We start from the raw sequence: 22,701 nt of genomic DNA on the forward strand, positions 1-22,701 counted from the left end.
AGTCATGAAAATATCCCTAAAATCATGAGATAGATTCACAATAACCAAGAAGAGAAGAAACCTACCTAATTTCCTATTTTGTTATATTTAAGGAACATGAATAAGTTTCCTATTTTATTTCTTATTAGCTTTGGGAACAATTTTATGCAACTCTTCAAGTCATTTTACTATTCAAGGACACGAAAAGAATCATAGATTCAAGAAAGGAATACTCAGAAATTATTGTAAGAGCTTTGAGAGAGATCAAGAACTTCTTGTTTCTCCTCTCACAAGTCAATACAAATGAAAATGGGGGTAAGCTATTACCATCATCACGGGGCCTAACCTCTATAATAACCTTGGTGTTCTATTTGCTTAATCTTTATTATTATTATCATTGCTATTATTTACTTAATTTTAATCGCATTAATTGATTTATTGTCGTTGGTTAAAAGTAATGTCCATACCTTTTATAATGGCCTATATATCTTGTATTTGGTAATGGTCTATATATCTTGCATTTGGTCCACTACATTTTGAAAAATTAGAAAAGATATCTTTTCGGTTCTATTGCTAACAAAGGAATCCGAGAATACAATAGAAATAAAACAAGCCAACGATTTACATCAAAGAATATGGTAAAGTTGATTATTGCATGATCAGAGTTTTCTATCTTTTCTACTTCAAAATATTATTATCTAAATATATATAATTATGTTTAATATTCACTTGAATACTGATCTATACATGTGTTTAGACAGTAATAATTGTCTGCTATATGTAACAGGTATGCCAGATGCAAAAATGTTGATAAGAATCCAAATATCCAATAAATATATTATTTGATGTCGTTATTATGAATGTACAGAACTATGCAATTTTATATGCATGTCTTATGAGTAAATTACACTCTCAGCTGTGTGAAATATTAGTGGAAGTAGCTTCAAAATGGACACATAAACTTGAAGCAATTTGGCAGCAAATTTTTGTTGGTATTATCCGATTTATTTTAATGTAATGCTTTCCAATGCAACGACTTTTTCAGTTTTAGTTATTTTTTCTAAAAATGAGAAGGCTATTCTGAAGCACAATTAGAAAAATAATAGTAACTATCATTATCTATATTAAATTTTATTTTATTTCATTCTTAATAATTATTTGCAACCAAACGTACCCTAGTATAGTCAATCAGAAGTTGAATAAACAAATTTATTTCAAGCTTGGAATTAGTAAGGAGGAGTTGATTGGAAAGTTGGTAATCAAACCAATACTAAATTAATACAAGATGTGAGGTTGGTCATAAGTGAAATAATGAATAGAAGTATAGGATAGGAAGATACTCGATCACAATACTACAGAATTCCCATGTTAATGCAAACTATGCTATGCATTCCGATATATATTTATATTCACAAAGACAAATATTAGTAGCATTGAATTGGAAATCTATGTTAAGCTAATATGCATCTAAAATCTAACAAAAACCGCTTCACAAATGACACTCGTCCAACCTGCTTTTGTGGAGTTGAAATGCAGGGTTAACCCAAGCTCCACAGTTGCACTGCATACCTGCCCAGTTGAAGTAACCCAACCGCGCTTTGCATCCGATGCAATGGAGTCTCTCTTCCACATGACCTTCTTCAACTGAAAAGTTCAAAGTCCAGAACACGTTAGTAAACTCATAAGGGTGCATAATGTTGAATTTCCATAAAAAAGCACATAAAAATTACTAGGAACTAGAGATTTCAAAGATCTTCTAAATCACTCACGTGGTGCTCCCATCCATTTCATGGGCTCTACAAAGATGGAGGTGCATTCAGTTGGCTCATCTTGATGGTTACCGTTTCTCTTTCTCCACTTGAAAGATGATTCACCTTTGCCACGATTATGGGTAACTATGTTCTCCCCTGCAGCAACAATTCTCCGACACTTCTTGCATCGATACACAACTTGAGGCTTTTGGCTTGATTCCATATCAGAGTTATTAGCTTCAGCCATTGCAACTGGTCACTTTTACTACAAAGAGGAACAAATAATTTGTTAAGCTGCTAGAAACATGAATCAATTCGATTATAACCGGAAGCAGTGAAGAAACATCAATTTATTGCAATTCAACAATACCCTAATTAAAAAAAAAACTACAACCAGAAAACAAAAACGAATTCTTATGCAAATAATATATAAGAACGTCACAAAAAAAAAAAAACAAAAGACATATTCATAAGAACCTCAAGTTTCTAAACCATTAATTTGTGTTCAATTACTTTCTTCTGAGACATGCAATCTATTGTGAGCTTTAGACCATTTGCAGGCAATAAATTTACACGTAGGCCAGTCCTATATAATTATTTATATGTAATCCACTACTAGTTTTGATGGGTTTAAAACAACGAAAAATGAAAAAATTATATGTGCTCCATTCTATCATCTTGAATCACATATAGACATGTATTAACTCAAGCTGCTCTGCATATTTCAGTGAATACAACAAAATCTAATCAGAACCGCGTTACAACAAATTTACAAAATGTAACATTTTTAGCATCAAGAGCTACAATAATGTATAATATAAAGTTCTTTACTCCATAAAAAACTAGATGTGGCAAACAATCACTAGAAACACAAACATAGATTAAATTTGGGGAAAACAAATGTCTAGTCAGAAAATTCTCAAACCACAGGTGTGTCATTTAGTTTACTTATTTAATACTAATTGATTTATCATGTTAGGACTATAAATTTTGAAGAGAAAACAATAGATAGGATTGTGAACTGGTAAGAACAAGGATCATACAAATTGAAATTATAATAAATTATTTCAAGAACTATACTAAATTTTTTTCAATCAAAAAAAGAACTATAATCACTTCTGATATGGCGGCCTTCTCAATCCCTTGATAAGACATTTCAAGAAATATAAAACAGGCACGTGCAATAAAGTAGTTCAAATCACCACAAAGAATAAAGCTTCTACTTCAGAAAACCCATGTGAAGCATCTTAGACCTAGCCACAAGATTACACACCACTACCACTACCACTACCCTGAGATTACCCTCCTTTAATTTCCATAAAATTTGGTAATTGTTGCATATTATAGTATATCACAGCCACAAGAGGGAGACCTATTCTATTTAGGTTAAAACATTGAAAGAAAGCAATAACTTACATAATTAATAAATAGATACTGGACTATTATATCCCATACATCAATAATTACTCAGATTGAAAAATCCATCTATGATACATTTCTGAACATTCAAAACTAACTAAAACATAAAACACTAACTTTCCAACTATACAAATATCGGGAATGCTGAAAAATTTACAATTTAGTCATACATGATTCTATAACAAAAGTTTAACCCTCACAATACGAATTACGGTTCAACATTTTTTTAAAAGGCTAACATTTTGCTCTGCAATATTTAGAAAATTTCATGAATCAGATGCAATATTTTGTTCTTTACAAAATTGTTTTTACATATACAATGCGGATAGGGATCGGTTTCGCATTACCATATACGAATTTGTATGTATCTCTATCGTGTCTGTATATATATATATATATATATATATAGAGAGAGAGAGAGAGAGAGAGAGAGGGAGGGAGGGAGAAAGACATACCTGACAGTGGGAACTGGGGAAAGGTAGAGAAGAGGACCCCAGAAATTATTGTAAAATCAAAACGAAGAGAGGTTGGAGTAGATATGAACAATATGGAAGAACCGGTAGACGAGACGACCGAGTTTTCGTGTAAACCCCACTAAATAACTAGTACACTAGTGTAATATAAATTTTGGTTAAATTTTGCTTGTGTTTTATTGATCTCTCTATTTAATTAAATTATAATTTAAATATTGTATTTCATAAAATAAAGTATAATAATATATGGAGTTTAATTTTAATTAAATATTTTTACTATTTTAACTTTTTTTTAGGGAAACTATATTAACTTTTAAGAATAATTTCTTATATGATTCTTTTAATAAAAATATTAGAAAAAAAAAAAAAGAAAAAATAGATATTATATAACTTTTTTTAGTAAAAATATTAGAAAATTGAGAATAAATAGTTTAAAAAAAAGTGTTTAGTAGTATGTATTCTTTGAGGTTTTAAGAATAATTTTTTATATGAATTATTTTTTGTAAAAATATTAGAAAAAAGGAAAAAAAAAATAGATAGGGTATTGTTAACCCTGAAAATTAGCTCTGCTGATTTCCAAGGTTAGTTAACTAATCTCGGGGTAATTAGCACAAGCGTGTTCGATGGGTTTACCTACTCGATATGTATTTTGCAAACGTCGTCGATGATACTAGCAGTTCTTGGGATGCACCCATGCCATTCGAGGCTTACAACCCTAGCGAGTCAGAATGATTCTTTGTAAATAAGAACCGCGATCTACACCAGACATACATTGTCGACCTTCGAAAGAAGAATGGCCCCAACTCGCTATTGGGATCACTGTAACCGAGTTTCTGTCGAGACATCTCCAGATACAACAACTAAAGATGTGTTTAATACACGATTATTTTGACCCAGTAAAAGCAAGAAAATCACAGCTATACCATTTTCAAATCATAAACCGATTTACATTACGTGATATGTAATCAAATCCCATGATTTTAGGGATAATTTTTGTAAACATATTCTGGTCAACTTTGTAATTAATTGTGCACTATGTAATTATAAATAGTGACAAACAAGAGCAAAAACGGGACGGAAAAACTCATACGGGAGAGTTCCTAAGAAAACAATCAGAAATCTGAATAAGATTGACTCGTGGACTATGTAGAATTTTAATTGCAAAACCACGTAAAAACTCATGTGTTCATATTTTCATTTTTATAGCTTTTATTTTTTTTTTCTATGTGAAATCAATATTGTGAGGCTCAAATTTAGTTAACGAAAATCTACGTTAACAGTTTGATGCTTTCATTGAGAGCCTCTTTGAAAAAGCTCAGAAAAAATCCTCCCTTCTTTTGAAGAAAAACAACATCCTTCATGGCTGAAAATCCAAAAAATGTTAACACCCCACATGAGGAAATCAATCATTGTTCTGGGAAAGAGCCCATGGGCTCCAAAAGATCTACCAACCCGCAGTCCAGAAGGACCACTCGTTCCAGGAGGGCTCAACCTGAGGGTGGCCCCAGTGCGCGGACCACACATTCCCGGAGAACTCGACCCGATATTGGCCCTTGTACGTGGACAACACGCTCGAGGAGAACTCAACGTGGGAATGGTCAGAACCCTGGGGCGAGGGATGAAGAGCTCAATCGTGGAGGTTCCCAATCTGTGGGAGAAGGAACTTATGAAATGGAAAACCGCCGTCTGAGACGCCGTTTGGAAGAGGCACGGCGTTAAAACACTAAGTTAGAGCGTGATGCAGCCTCGACTAGAGCGGCACAGGGGACGAATGCTCAAAATCAACCTGAACCTGGAGTGAGAAGACCACGAGGCAGACCTCGTGGCTCACGGACCAAGAGACAGGAAAAGGCCCAAGAAGAACAACCCAGGGAAAATGAGACACCCCTTGAAAATCAGAATGAACAGCCAGATGGGAGACAACCGGAAACTCATGAACGAGAAATACCTCATGAGAAAGAGGAGGATCTTGGGACTCAACGGGGGGAACAAAGGTCACCTGCTAGAAATTGTTAGAAATATTTTACCAGGATCTAGATTTACTACCAAGTATGTTTCATTAACATCCTAATATGAATTCTAAAACAATGAAATAAACACATATAAAGTTTAGTAAACCTTACATTGGGTGCAGCGAAATATTATGACTCCTTCCATTCAGATCTCTAGCCCTTGATTCCTTTCTGTAGTAGAGCATAATCAAGATCTGAATCTGGATCTCTTTCTCTCCTTCCTTTGATGCTGATTCTCCTTCTTGTTGTTAGGATTCTCCTATAGTCCTACACACTATGATTGAGAAACTACTTGATGTGTGTGGGCACTACTCTATCACAAAGGGTTTCGAAATTGAAGAGAGGAAAAGAGAGAGGAAAGTGGCGCATGGCTTTTTCTGAAAGAAACAAATGTGCAAGTCATGAGTTTCCTGAAGCCAATACTTTCTATTTATAGAATGCCTTCTAGGTTTAGGTTAGAATTGTATGACATTAAAATAATGAAAAAATAAAATGGTAAAGCTCGTGCATAGTGGGCGGCCATATAAGGAAATTGGGCCTCACTTTTCCCATTTTGTTATTTTTTATTCCCATTTTCTCAAAAATGCCAATTTTCCAATTTAAACATTTAAATGTCAATTCTAATTATTTAATAACTTAAAAGATAATTATTAAATAATATTGCCATTTAATATATATTTATTAATTTAGACATATAAAGTATCTTAATTAATAAATAAACCTAGAATCTCTTTTCTTTACAATTTCGCCCTTGCTTAGTGAAAATTCATAAAGTAGACATAGTCTAACTGTAGAATTATAATTGATTAATCAAAATTAATTAACTGAGTCTTACAAGCAGTATGGTCTCAACTAGTATGGGGACCATGGGCCTATATTTCCGAGCTTCCAATAAGTCGAACTGAATTTACCAAGTAAATTTCCTAACTTATTAATTCCTTATTGAATCCACACTTAGAACTTGGAATTGCACTCTCAGTCATATAGAACGCTCTATATGTTCCACGATATAGATACGTCATTAGTTATCCATTGTTATAATCCTAATTTGATCAATGATCCTCTAATAGATGATCTACATTGAATAGGCACTAAGTTACCGTTACACCTTCAATGTATTTTATTCTTAAAACACTTAGCTCCGTATAAATAATATTTCAGCGAAGTGAAATGAGATCTCCACCATTTATCTCTGTTTAGCCAAGTTCGAAGGATATCATCGTTTCACTTCTAAATTCCTATAGAAGTTATAGACTCCATATTTATTTTAGCGCTCCCACTCAATTATACTATCATGTTCCCAAAATATACGTATCACCCTGACCCAAAAGTAGGCTTAACTAAGAAATCAAAGAACATGTGTAGTACTCTTGAGATCGAACGTAACCATATCAGGATTAAGATCATTTGATCTAGGATCAACGGGTGATATTGAATTGAATAGATATTACGGTAAATTTTAATATATCTAATCAAAGTTCAATATCGGTCCCTTCAAATGTATACTCCATACATCCGATACTGGTAAACTTTGCCTATGTCCTGGAAAGGACATAACACTTTTCCAAGGTGTAAGAATACCTATCGCTGATTATACCATGTCAGTCTAAATCCAGTGTACTGACAAATCAAGGAATAAACTTTCGAACATATAATTAAGATTATATTCCACTGTGCTGACAACACTATAATCATTAACAAATTCATATGTTCTGGACTTCAATAGAATTCATACATTATATATATAATCATGAAATAAATCATGTGAACCATGCAACATAAAATGTTATTTATCATTATTAATAAGTAAATCTGATTATATTGAAATGGGTTTTATTTAGGGCACAAAACCCAACAAACTCCCACTTGCACTAATATAAAACAAAATGTGCATTTCAAATAATCTCAACACCTTGATATACAAATCAAGTATAGTAGTAGTATACTCCTCGTAATAGGATCTGACAGTTTGAATTAAACACAACCTTATCTCCACCATTACTCTTCCTTAATCACAAAATCCTTGATATTGTGAAATTCCTCTCTATATGTCTACTCTCTTGGGATATTGGATTCTATACTTTTGGCAACTACTTTTGGTTATTCGGGAATTAACACTAGTAGTTAAGACAAGTTGGAACGGTGCCACAAATGTATAGAACTTTCCTTAGACGGAATAAGTTCCTTTCCTGCAACTTTAACATTCAGTCTCTTTCTGGTAGACCTAGAGCCTTCAGATAGGTTTTTACACTTCTCCAAAATCACTACTCCACCCCCAGAGTAATCACCATCTTATCAGCAGATTTTCTGGCACAAAGGCAAGTCTCGAAATCTGATGTGTTGCAGTATAAGAGTTTTAAACACACCCTTATTGACTAACATATAGTTCCTCTCCTTAATCTTAAGATTTACTTGATTATCTTCCAATGTTCTTCTCCTGGATTAATCTGATACCTACTCATTACTCCCACTCAACAGCAAGTGTCTGGTCTAAGGCATACTAAAGCATATCTAAGACCTCTCACTGTTGATTTAAGAAATTCTTTCATTGCTTTATCTTTCCTGGAATAGTTGAGACTTTTCCTTAGATAAATAAAATCTATGTCTAGAAGTTGTGAAGCTTCTATAGATTGCCATTGGAAAGAAAATGCTTCAGCGTCTTACTAAAGTAAGTTGCTTGTATTAGAGTAAGTAATTACCAGGTATACCATAAGCCATAGGTTTAGATAAACTCAAACCTATAATACTAGGAACAGGAAGTTTTGTTAAGTCCATTGAATAGACTTATTAACGAAAATTTCCTTTTATGTCCTTGTAATAGAAAACTTTAGGTTACTCCATGTGAATGGATTAAACCATAGTTCTCTTGGCTTTTCTTCTTAGTTTCTTATCTTGACAATCCATTACTTGTTTAAACTCACAATGGATTCTAATCACTAGTGTCTTCCAAGTCATAAGAAGGTGAGTTCCTAGAAACCCTCCCACTACGACAAGGTACCGTGAATTGTGTCTAAGAAAACTAAATGGTATTGACCTCTTCAGTTGTGTCAAGACAACAGAGGCAGTGGGATCATCATATGTCAAATAAGATGATAGAACACTTTTGGAATCAAGGAAAAGTTATCTCCTTTATTTGCTACTTTATTTTCAAACTTAGTCATTTTCTTAAAAAATTAGTATTTGTTTAAACAAACACTTTCTTATCTATTGACTATGGGATGTTCCACCCCTAATCACTTAGAATAGCTAACAAACATGCAAACCAAGGTTAACAATTCTAGCTTTTCTTAAGATTTCGATTAGGTCATCCATGAATCTAGTAATGATTTACATTAAGTATACAACCATTGCATCATTCTGAAATTGTATTACCATAGAAAGATTTAGGCAACGACTAGTAACTAATCATCAATATGCAAATCGAATTTCTGGGGAGGTAAGTTTGGATATAATTCAAAATCAATTTAATAATCTTTGAACTGCATATCTATTAACTATTTCTCCACCCCTATCAGTTCTCAAGATCTTTAACCACTTACCTTAATGGTTTTTACCATTGCTAGAAATTCATGAAATTTTTCAAACATTTTAAATTTCTTTTGCTTAAGGTAAAATCTAGAGTGATCGTTTTAAGAATACAACGAAAAACTCATATCCACCCCTGAATGTACATCCATCTACAAATGAGATGAACTTACTTTCAGTGGACATAGGCATATTAACTCTTTGCAGAGATTGATCTTGTCAAAACCACTATGAACAAGATACAAATGCCATAGATTCAAAAAAATATTGTTGTAGTCTTTTGATGACTTAGGTTTAGTTACATCAAAGAGTTCTTAGAATAGTGCAAGTGGATTCTGGTCACACAATACTAAACTCATACAATTCGAATCCATTGATAGAAAATGGTTATTAAACACTTGTGAAAGTGTAACTGTATGATGAGTAATTCTTTCTTGGACCACCACTACTAATTTAACTCTAAGTTGATTTGCCCATACAAGTAGGAGATTTCTAAGATTGAGGATTTATATCATTTTGGGATAGAATTTCGGCAATAAAATCATTTGCGTCATTTAATTTCTAAAGAGGAAATATAGAATGACATGAGATGATTTATAGACCATTCATCCAATGATATGTTATTGAGCTAATTCGAAATGAATAAGCTAAGAGGAATTAGGATGATTTCGTATTTAAATAGGAATCCAACGATGCTCCGATTAGCGAGAGACAAAGTAATCTTATTTATACAATCTTCTTGTTTCATATTGTAAATACTAGTCTAAGGTGTCATCAATTGATGAACAGCTAGATGTTGCATTTACAATATTTATCTTTCGAGATCTAACACTATTATGTTTGTCTAATGGTGAAAATCCATTAGGGATTTATCTCATTAGAACAACAAACCAAGTTAGACCAACAATGAAGATTCAAAATTAAACTACAATTTAATAACAGAAAATAACATGGTTCAATATAAATTCATACACAATTCAGAAATTATTAAACACATAGCAAGTAGGAATGACAAGTGAAAATACTAAAACATACAATCCTAAATAATTTCCAAGGTCTTCAACAAATTGATATCAGTGTCCCGTTTAGGCGAGAGTCAAGGCTACCATCCATTGAATAGAGTTGTCAGCTCATCTAAAATGATAAATATTCTAGCAACCTTTTATTCGATCAAGATTGGAATCAGCGTTGTCCCATTTAGGCGAGAGTCAAGGCTATTCTATCTTATGAGCTTCCACCATTGTTTCATACTCTTGCAAGTCTTATACAGTCGCCACCATTAGGGTGATCAATACTATATAAAAAACTTACAAAAATACTTATCTTTCGAGATTAAATGGTGCTAACTTACTAATGAACGTTCCTCCATTAGGGAGGATTACTCACTAAAACAATAGCTATGTAAAACCAACAATGGAGATCGAATATCCTAATAATAATAAAGCTCATTATTTAATGAAAGTTGTATTTTCTTCTAATATTTATTTTAATTAATTTATTTTAAATATATATTTATTTAATTAAAATTTCCAATTTAGAATAAAAAATTCTAAATATAAATTTTAATTTAATATTTATAAATTATACTTAGATGGATATGAAAATAACGTGAATTATTTCCATCTTAGTAATAATTTCCAATAAATATTTAGAAAATTATTCAATTTACGTTGTTTCAAAATTAATTTAAATTAATTTACAACTCAAATTTAATTTTCTATAAGTACATATTGCATTTCGAAAAATGAAGTGTATAAGAATACTACTTTCGAAAATGCTTTAAAATAAAATAAAAATAAATCCTGGAAAAATTATCTTAATTTTATGTTGGCCCAAAATTAATTAATAAAATTAATTTACAACAAAAATATAATTTTCCTATTTAATTAAATATTTAAGAAAAATTTAAAATATTTAAGTATCATGATTAAGAATCAACTTAAATATTAATTTTCTATTTAATTAAATACACTAAAAAAAATTCAAGCAAAACAGATAATAACTATCTAGAATTTCATTGACTAATTAATTCAATTTCTAATTATAATATATTTTAGTTCATTTATTTTAATTAATCATTAAATGAAAAAATCATTGATTTAAGTTGGTCTAAAATTAATATAAATTATTTTCAACTTTAATCTATTTTTCAAATAAAATTCGAAATTTCTGCATTAAAGAAATGCAATTTCGAAATTGTGGGAAAAAGATAATAAAATAAAATAAAATATATTTTGAAAATTATTTAGATTTAAGTTATCCTGAAATAAGATTCCAAACTTAAGATAATTTTCAACTTTAATTATATAACATGAAAATAACAATATTTAAGTATCATGATGAAAATCAACTTAGATATTGAAATTTTTAATTTAATTAAATGTATTAAAATTCAAGAAATAAATAATTAAGTATAGAGGGAACTTAATTATTAATTCTAGTTTAATACTAGGAAAATATACTAAACTTAGATTGTACCAAAATTAATTATTAAACAATTAATTTAACAATCAATGATATTTTCCTATTTAATATTAGAAATAATAACTAGTATAGAAATAACTATCTAGAATATATATCATTAACTAAGTGTTTTTCTAAAATTAACTTTAAAATATTAAAATAAAAAATAAATTTCATATATTTTAAAAGTTAATTATGTTGCTAATTCAATTTTAATTAGGTTAGACTAATATAATTAACCTAATACAATTATTTAAATAAGGCAAATGGGCCTTCACAATTGGGGTAGTTCATGTGAGGGGGAGCTGGGTTCAGTATGTCGTACCCTCTTCTATTGGCCCCCAACTCTCACACAAGGCCCAAAAGAGAGGAATTTAACCTTTAAATAAATAATTGTTATTCATTGAATAAGCTCAAATCTAATTGGGCCTAAATAAAATTACTTATGTCAAATTTTATTTTAGCAACCTAGTCCATTTACTTAGTAAAACTTAAATGGGTTTCCTATATGCATCTAAGCCCAATAGCAAACATATAGGCTCACACAGGTCAAATGATTTGGATGGGCCCTATCATGTTACTAGGTTTACACAGATGAAAGAAGTACAAAATTTACCTGTTACAAATTATATAGGATCTATTGACAATTATACTATGATTAAAATCAGATCATTGGATCTGTCAACAAGTTAATCATAGCAATTTAGATCAAATAAATAATAGGTTTGTTAAAAAAAAATTGAATAAACAATATAAATAAATAACAAACATTGTTCATGTAACAAATGTGAAATAAGATATTAATAAAATTAAATTATTATTCTTAAAAATTATATTTTGAAAATTTAGGGTTGTTAAAACAAACCTTAAAATCTCAAAAAAAAAAAAAAAATAGAAACTAATTTTAAAATATCTAGGTTTATTTGAATCAAATTAAATTAAATATCAAATAAGTTCAATGATTTGAAAGAAAGAATCTTCAATATCACTTTGAAATCTTATAATTTAATAAAATAAACCAATTTTAAAATAAATTTGGTTAGATAATTATTATTGATAATTATTATTTTAGGAATAAAATGATAAATAAATAATAATTACCATAATTATATGTCAAAATATCTCAAATTAAGCATATTCAAATTTCTACAAAAATATTTAAGTTATTTAAATATTCAAGATATGATTTATAAATTTTCAATAAGGAAAAAAATGATATATATATATATATAGAAAAATATTATTTTTAACTTATAATTTATAAATAATTAAATATTTAACAAAATAACAAACTTTTAAATTTGAAAATATTATGGTAAGTATATCTATAAAAATATCTATGTTAATTTCGAATTTATTAATTATTTAATTTGTTATATAAGATAATTTTAATATAATATTTTAAATAAAAAGACAAAGTTATCTTTTAATTTAAAATATGTTAAATATCAAAATATCTAATCTTATAATTAAATAATATATAAATATTAAAGAAGTTAACAAATTTTTAAATCTTACCATAATTATAAATTTTAAAAATTGGAAATATTTAAAAAAGAAAAATATTGCATATTGGAAATATTTAAAATTGGAAAAATTTAAAATTGGAAAAACGAATTTTGGGAAACAATCCCATAAAATTCGGATTGGGAAGGTGGCTACCCAGGAGGCTGCACGTGCAGCCTCCAGAGGTTGCATGACACCCAAAACGCGCGCGGAGCATGTGAGTGTTGGAAATATTTTACCAGCATCTAGATTTACTACCAAGTATGTTTCATTAACATCCTAATATGAATTCTAAAACAATGAAATAAACACATTTAAAGTTTAGTAAACCTTACATTGGGTGCAGCGGAATATAATGACTCCTTCCATTCAGATCTCTAGCCCTTGATTCCTTTCTGTAGTAGAGCATAATCAAGATCTGAATCTGGATCTTTTTCTCTCCTTCCTTTGATGTTGATTCTCCTTCTTGTTGTTTGGATTCTCCTATAGTCTTACACACTATGATTGAGATACCACTTGATATGTGTGGGCACTACTCTATCACTCAAGGAATTTTCAAAATTTGAAGAGAAGAAAAGAGAGAGGAAAGTGGCTATGGCTTTCTCTGAAAGAAACAATGTGCAAATCATGAGTTTCTTGAAGCCAACACTTTCTATTTATAGAATGCCATCTAGGTTTAGGTTAGAATTGTATGGCATTAAAATAATGGAAAAATAAATGGTAAACCCTTTGCATAGTGGGCGGCCATATAAGGAAATTGGGCCTCACTTTGCAACTTTCCCATTTTGTTATTTTTCATTCCCATTTTCTCAAAAATGCTAATTTTCTAATTTAACCATTTAAATGTCAATTCTAATTATTTAATAACTTAAAAATAATTATTAAATAATATTGTCATTTAATATATTTATTAATTTAGACATATAAATTATCTTAATTAATAAATAAACCTAGAATCTCTTTTCTTTACAATTTCGCCCTTCCTTAGTGAAAATTCATAAAGTGGACATAGTCTAACTTTAGAATTATAATTGATTAATTAAAATCAATTAACTTAGTCTTACAAGCAGTATGGTCTCAACTAGTATGGGGACCATGGGCCTATATTTCCAAGCTTCCAATAAGTCGAGCCGAATTTTCCAAGTAAATTCCCTAACTTATTAATTCCTTATTGAATCCACACTTAGAACTTGGAATTGCACTCTCAGTCATATAGAACGCTCTATATGTTCCACGATATAGATACGTCATTAGTTATCCATTATTATAATCCTAATGTGATCAATGATCCTCTAATAGATGATCTACATTGAATAGGCACTAAGTTACCGTTACACCTTCAATGTATTTTATCCTTAAAACACTTAGCTCCGTATAAATGATATTTCAGCGAAGTGAAATGAGATCTCCACCATTTATCTCTGTTTAGCCAAGCTCGAAGGATATCATATTTTCACTTCTAAATTCCTATAGAAAATATAAACTCCATATTTATGTTAGCGCTCCCACTCAATTATACTATCATGTTCCCAAAATGTACGTATCACCCTGACGCACAAGTAGGCTTAACTAACAAATCAAAGAACATGTATAGTACTCTTGAGATCGAACGTAACCATATCAGGATTAAGATCATTTGATCTAGGATCAACTGGTGATATTGAATTGAATAGATATTACGGTAAATTTTAATATATCTAATCAAAGTTCAATATCGGTCCCTTCCGATGTATACTCCATACATCTGATACTGGTAAACTTTGCCAATGCGCTGGAAAGGACATAACACTTATCCAAGGTGTAAGAATACCTATCGCTGATTATCGTGTTAGTCTAAATCCAGTAAACTGACAAATCAGGGAATAAACTTTGAACATATAATTAAGATTATATTCCACTGTGCTGACAACACTATAATCATTAACAAATTCATATGTTCTGGACTGAAATAGAATTCATACATTATATATATAATCATGAAATAAATCATGTGAACCATGCAACATAAAATATTATTTCTGATCTTTATTAATAAGTAAATCTGATTATATTGAAATGAGTTTTATTTAGGGCATAAAATCCAACAGTGAGATGGCAAGGTGGGATGAGCGGCATTCTTCGGTGCTGGCAGGGTGATCGCGGGCGTATCACGCGCGCGGATGGGGGCTTTGAGACCGAGTGCCTGGTGCTCACGAGCACCCACTCGACAGCCTTGAATCCCGATTTTACAAAATTCATAACTTCACCAATTTTTATTGGTAGAGTTAGGCTTTCTCTCTCTAGCTTTCTTTCAGCTCTTTGAGCTGTTGCTATGGCGAAGACGAGGGCGACGAAGCAGGGCAAGCCAAGGACTCCGGCGAAGAAGAAGAAAAAGCGTGGGCCTGGTTCCTCTTCGGAAGTGAAGAAAACCAAGTCTATGGATGAGGTTTTAGGGATTGAACCGATCATCTTCTCGGAAGATTCTAAATCTGGTAACGAGGAACAGGGTACTGAACATGATTATGAGACTCAAAGAGGGCAAGAGGATGCAGGAAGGGACAGTATAAGGCAGGATTTCGCTCAACTGGTGGAAATGAAGCAATTTCGAGAGGCTCAGCAACTCTCAGCAGCTGAGGTTGCAAGAGGTACGAATGTAATCCCCCCTGTACTGAGATCTGGTAGCATAATTCGAAACTTAGAGTCACGTTTTTCTGGTTCCACCTCAAAACAAAAAGTGAAAATTACTAGTGAAGATATACAGGAAGAAGTTGAGTATTGGACACCCTCTATTGTATGTTATGTGCTTGGGGCCAATCCCCCAATGTCAATTTTAGATGGTTATGTTAGAAGGGTGTGGAAGGACAGAGTTGACAAGGTAGGAATAATCTCCTATGGCATTTTCTTGGTCAGATTCAATTCCATTGCAGACCGTGATGAGATTTTGTCTGGTGGATACACTTTCTTCAACAATCGGCCAGTGATCATGAGGGCGTGGGATCCAAACAAGAATTTCAGGAAAGAGGATATTCACTCTGTACCTATATGGGTTCAATTGCAGGGATTAGAATTGAAATACTGGGGTGAGCAAGTCTTGTTCCGAATTATAAGGCAAATTGGTGAACCAGTGATGCTTGATTCTTTTACTAAAGCAAAGGAGAAACTGAACTATCCGAGAATCCTTATTGAAGTCTCTTTAAATCAACATTTCCCTGAGCAGATTGAGTTTGAAGATGAATATGGAGATGACATTTCAATTTTTGTGAAATATGAATGGAAACCTACAGTGTGTACCCATTGCAAAGGTGTTGGTCATGTAGCTATTAATTGCAGGAAGAAAGAAGGAAACAAAACTGAGTGGGTGGTCAAAAAACCTGCTGTGGAGACTCGGGCAAAACCAACCAGTGATGAGGATGGGTTTGTACTACCAAAGAAAACATGGAAGGGGAAGCTACCTGAAGCAAAAGAACCAGAGGTTATAGCAGTGGCTAACACTTTTGGCGGGCTGCAACATGTTATTGATCAAGAGGAAGATGATGGGGAAATTGAAGGAGAGAACAATGTTTTGCTTGGCAAAGAGAGAGGCAAAGAGATCATTGGGAACATAAGAGGAGGGGGAGAACCTCCTCTTCCCAATGGATAAAATTGCTAGTTGGAATGTTCGAGGAGTCAACAACCAACAAAAACAACAAATGGTTAAACAATTTATTCATTCTCAAAAAGTTGGTTTGGTTGGCCTCCTCGAAACTAGAGTTAAGGCCTCAAAACTTGGGGCCTTATACTCAAGTGTATTTAGTGGTTGGTGCTTTACCTCGAATAATCCTTGGCACCCGGGTGGGAGAATTGTAGTTAGTTGGAAACCAACTAGCTATAATGTGAATATCTTGAAGTGCTCTAGTCAATTGGTTCATTTAGAAGTTTCAACTATAGATATGAAGGAATCCTTCTATGTTACCTTTGTATATGCGTTTAATGATGAAAATGGAAGGAAGAAGCTCTGGTATGAGCTTCAAGAACTACATTCCTTGAAGCCATGGATAGTAATGGGGGATTTCAATGATATTTTTGTTGGGTTTTATGCCCTAAATAAAACTCATTTCAATATAATCAGATTTACTTATTAATATAGATCAGAAATAACATTTAATGTTGCATGGTTCACATGATTTATTTCATGATTATATGTACATAATGTATAAATTCATCTGAAACCCTTTTCACATACTTGATCCTGTTTATTGTGCCGTCAACACATTGGAAAGTAAACATGACTATGTGAATAAAGTTTCCTAGATTTATCAGACACAGGGTTTTACTGATATGATAATCTACAACATGAGTTTACTTGTATTTGGAGAAATACTATGTTCTTTCCAGAACATTGGTTAAAGTAAAGCTCAGGTTGGATGCATGGAGTATGCATCGGAAGGGACCGATATTGAACTTTGACTTAGATTTATTAAACTTACCGTAATATCTATTCAAGTCAATATCGCCTAGTTGATCCTAGATCAAATGATCTTAATCCTGATATGATTAGGCTCAATCTTGAAAGGCTATTCGTGTTCTTTGATTTGTTAGTTAAGCCTACTTTTAGGTCAGGGTGATACGTACATTTTGGGAACACGGTAGCGCAATTGAGTGGGAGCGCTATCATAAACATGGAATCTATAGCTTCTATCTGGCGAATAGTAAGCAAAGGATGATCTCCTTCGAGCTTGACCAAACGTACATAAATGGTGGAGTACTCATTTCACATTAGCTGAAATATCATTTATACGGGGTCAAGTGTTTTAAGGAATAAATACATTGTAGGGTGTAACGGTAATTTAATCCCTTTACAGTGTAGATCATTCATATAGAGGATCATTGATCACATTAGGATTATAACAATGGATAACTAATGATGTGTCTATATGGTGGAACATATAGAGCATTCTATATAACTGAGAGTGCAATTCTAAGTTCTATGCGTGGATTCAACGAAGAATTAATAAGTTAGTGAATTTTAGTGCTAAATTCTTGATCTACTTATTGGAAGCTCGGTTATATAGACCCATGGTCCCCCCACTAGTTGAGATAATATTGCTTGTAAGACTCATGTAATTGGTTTTGATTAATCAATTATAATTCACAAATTAGACTATGTCTATTTGTGAATTTTTCACTAAGTAAGGGCGAAATTGTAAAGAAAGAGTTTATAGGGGCATATTTGTTAATTATGATACTTTGTATGGTTCAATTAATAAATATGATAAATGACAATATTATTTAATAATTATTTATAGTTATTAAATAGTTAGAATTGGCATTTAAATGTTTGAATTAGGAAATTGGCATTTTTGAGAAAATCAGATACAAAAGGTGTTAAAATTGCAAAATTGCAAAAAGCAAGGCCCAATCCACTAAGTGTATGGCCTGCCACTTTTGTAGGAAATTTAAATTGATTTTTTCATTATTTTAATGCCATATAATTCAAATCTAACCCTAGTGGAATGCTATAAATAGATAGTGAAGGCTTCAGGAAAATTACACTAAAATTTTCTATTTTTCCTTCAGAGAAAAACCTGAGCCTTTCTCTCTCCCTATCTTTAGCTGACCACTCTCTCTCTTCTTCCTTAGAATTTCGAAATCCTTAGTGATTTGAGTAGTGCCCACACACATCAAGTGATACCTCAATCATAGTGAGGAAGATCGTGAAGAAAGATCATCAGCAAAGGAGCTTCAGCATCAAAGATTCAGAGAAAGAGATCCAGGTTCAGATATTGATAATGCTCTGCTACAGAAAGGAATCAAGGGCTAGATATCTGAACGGAAGGAGTCATATTATTCCGCTGCACCCAATGTAAGGTTTCTTAAACTTTATATGTGTTTATTTTATCGTTTTAGAAAGTTCATATTTAGGATGTTAATAAACATACTTGTGAGTAGATCTAAGATCCTGGTAAAATAATTTCCAACAACTGGCCTCAGAGCCATGGTAATTGATTTACTTACATGTAATTTGGACTTTAAAACGATTGTTTGTATGTTCTTTGGATGGTATCATGTTGTATTGAGTGTTATTTGATGATTGATTGATGATTGTGAAATTTTCGTGAAAAATAATTGTTATTTCGGTTCTGGCATTATTTTTATTGGATAGTATGGAAAAAATTAAGCAAGTTAGCCTTTTACAGAACTCAATTTGGATTTTATTTGAATTAGTTATGATTTTTTGAAGATTTGACAAAATCGGGAAATTTTGTCTTGATAGTTTCATAACGATCATGAGAACTGTCCGTACAGTTTCGAATTTTTTCAATTTTCTTCAATTTTTCATACTTTTTCATGGAATTAACTTCCAATTTTTTGTATGGTTTTGTATATATACTATTACTATTCCTAATTCAATTCTAATTATCATTTTGAATTAATTTAAATTTTTTTAATTTAATTCAAGATATTAGTGTAATTTGAATTTGAATAGAATTAGTATTTATCTTTTTGCTTAAAAATTTATCTTATTTTTAAATTTGATTATATTTTTTTTTAAATTTAAGGTCAGATATTTTAAGATATTTATAATATCTTTTAAGATATTTATAATATCTTTTAAGATATTTAAAAATATCTTATCTTTTAAGATATTTATAATATCTTTTAAAGATATTTATAATATCTTTTAAGATATTTTAAAAATATCTTATCTTTTAAGATTTTTTAATTAAATCTTTTTAGATATTTTGACCATATTTAAATTTAAAATAAGATATTTATAATCATGTAATTTTAAATAGATATAAGATATTTTGCTAATTTTTTAAATTTTGTTATTTTATTTATTTAAATTACATTTAAAAATTTGAAAAAGATATTTATTTATCTTTTCTAATTTTTTATTTAATTTTTATTTATAAAATAACATTTAAAATTTAAAAGTAGTTAGCAAATTTTTGAAATGATATTTAGGTTGGTTGAAACCTAATTTTTCAAAAATTGTAGGTTTAATTTTTAAATTTTTTTTAAATTTCGAATTTTTTTTAAATTTTTTAAAAATTTTCGAAATTTTTTATTTTTTTTATTTAATTAATTATTTTCGAAATTAAATATTTATTTAAAATTAAATAAATCCTACATCCAACTATCCAGCTAACCTTGTTGCAGGAGTATGTGTTTTAGCTTATGTGTAAGTTTTTAAAACCTATTATTACTTGATTGCAAATAGCCATGGTTACTTTTTGCCAGATCTAATGATCTGATGGCTCCCTTGGTCAAGATAATAATTTGTAACAGGTATATTTACAATCTTCTTTCATCTGTGTATGACCTAGCAACATGATAGGACCCATCCAAAGTGTGCCTGTGTGAGCCTATGTGTTTAATTTTATTATAGATGCATATAGGTTAATGTTGCTAAAATAAATTATCATAGTTCTTGATAGGATTTATTTAGGCCCATTTAGTTTTTGGGCCTATTCAATTAATAACAGTTGTTCTTATTAAGGTTAAATTCCTCTCTTTTGGGCCTTGTGTGAGAGTTGGGAGCCATAGAAGTGGGTACGACATACTGAACCCAGACTTCCCTCACACAAACCACCCCAATTGTGAAGGCCCATTTGCCTGATTTGAATGACTGTACTAGGTTAATTACACTAGTTTAACCTAATAAAATTGATTAGCAACATAATTAATTTCATTTATTTTGAAATTAATTTAAGAAAATTATAGTTTAAAGAATTTTTTTTATTCTAAGCTAAACTATATGTATTTTCTTGTATTTAATTAAATATAGAATTATAACCATCTAGATTCTTTCTGGAACTTAATTTAAATTTTTCATTAAATATTCCTATTTAAGTTGATATTTAGTTATCTTCAACTAACCAACTTAAATCTGAATATCTTTTGAATTCAAAATTTCAAAATTAAGTTGAGGAATTTTAGGCATTGGTTATTAAGATTCTTTAGATATTTTTTAAGTTAATATCTTTTCAAATATTAACTTAAAATGGAATATTTTTGAATTAAGTGGTTACAACTTAATTTTTGATATTTAATTAAATTTAAATTTAAAAATATTTAAGTTCTAGATTTTTTCTAGTACAACTTAAATTAGATATTTTTTCAAATTTTGTGGAAAAGATACTTAGTCAAATAAGATATTTTCTAGATAGTTATTTCTAGACTACTTATTATTTCTAATATTAAATAGGAAAATATTATACATTGTGAAATTAATTATTTAAATAATTAATTTTGGTACAATTTATTTTAAGTATATTTTTCCTGGTATTAAACTAGAAATTAATAATTAAGCCTTCTCTACACTTAATTATTTATTTCTTGAATTTAATACATTTAATTAATTTGAAAATTAAATATCTAAGTTGATTTTTATCATCATACTTAAATATTTCTTTTTCATGACATTTAATTAAATAGAAAATTATTTTTAGTTGAAATTTAATTTTTCAACTAAATTTAAATAATTTTCAAAAATATATTTTTCTTTATTTTATTAATCAATTTTCGAAATTGCATTTCTTAAATGCTAGAATTTCGAATTTTATCTTGAAAAATAGATTAAGTTGTAAATTAATTATTTTAATTAATTCTTGGATCAACTTAAATCAATGATTTTTTCATTTATTGATTAATTTAAAATAAATTGAATTAAAGTATATTATTAGAAATTGAATTAATTAGTCAAAGGAAAATCTAGATAGGTGATATTTTTGCTTGAAGTATTTTTCTAGTGTATTTAATTAAATAGAAAATTAATATTTAAGTTGATTTTCATCATCATACTTAAATATTTGAAATTTTTCTTATATATTTAATTAAATAGGAAAATTATATTTTTTGTTGTAAATTAATTTTATTAATTAATTTTGGGCCAACATTAAATTAGAATAATTTTTCGAAGATTTATTTTTTATTTTAATATGCATTTTTTCGAAAATTGTATTCTTATATACTTTAATTTTTCGAAATGCAATATATATTTATAGAAAATTAAATTTGAGTTGTAAATTAATTTAAATTAATTTTGTAACAACTTAAATATTTTTTTCTAAATATTTATTGGAAATTATTACTAAGATGGAAATAATTCATGTTATTTTCATATCCATCTAAGTAAAATTTATAAATATTAAATTAAAATTTATATTTAGAATTTTTCATTCTAAATTGGAAATTTTAATTAAATAAATATATATTTAAAATAAATAGAATAAATAAAGAGAATAAAAGAAAATACAACTCACTTTAAATAATGCGCTTGATTATTATTAAGATATTCGATCTCCATTGTTGGTCTTACAAAAGTTAAATGTTTTCAATATAACCTCGAGACGCTAGACTTCGTCCCCCTATGGATGGTTATTCGTTGAACGCATTTAACACCGTAAGATTTCATTTGATAAGTGTTTTGTAAGTTTTCGTCTCTATTAGACTCTCCCCTACGGTGACTACTTAGAGATAAACTTATGAAACATGAAACAATGGTAGAGGCTCATGAAATGAGAATAACCTTGACTCTCGCCTACCGGGACAACGTTGGATTCTTATTTTGATCGAATAAAAGGTTGCTAGAATGGTTTCTATTTTAGA

The 22,701-nt window shown here is 30.0% G+C and overlaps 1 protein-coding gene across 1 annotated transcript; it reads right to left on the reverse strand.

Moving 5' to 3' along the window:
• Nucleotides 1-1,170: 1,170 nt before the first annotated feature.
• LOC115724634 (probable inactive dual specificity protein phosphatase-like At4g18593) lies at nucleotides 1,171-3,767 on the reverse strand. Its single transcript, XM_030653966.2, has 3 exons — nucleotides 3,605-3,767; nucleotides 1,749-1,995; nucleotides 1,171-1,623 (listed from the first exon to the last, which is right to left on the reverse strand). The coding sequence occupies exons 2-3, from the start codon at nucleotides 1,975-1,977 to the stop codon at nucleotides 1,469-1,471; spliced, it is 384 nt and encodes a 127-aa protein (XP_030509826.1). The 5' UTR covers nucleotides 1,978-1,995; nucleotides 3,605-3,767; the 3' UTR covers nucleotides 1,171-1,468.
• Nucleotides 3,768-22,701: the final 18,934 nt, after the last annotated feature.

This window comes from Cannabis sativa, chromosome 6 (assembly GCF_029168945.1).
Source record: "Cannabis sativa cultivar Pink pepper isolate KNU-18-1 chromosome 6, ASM2916894v1, whole genome shotgun sequence".
Taxonomy (NCBI): Eukaryota; Viridiplantae; Streptophyta; class Magnoliopsida; order Rosales; family Cannabaceae; genus Cannabis; species Cannabis sativa.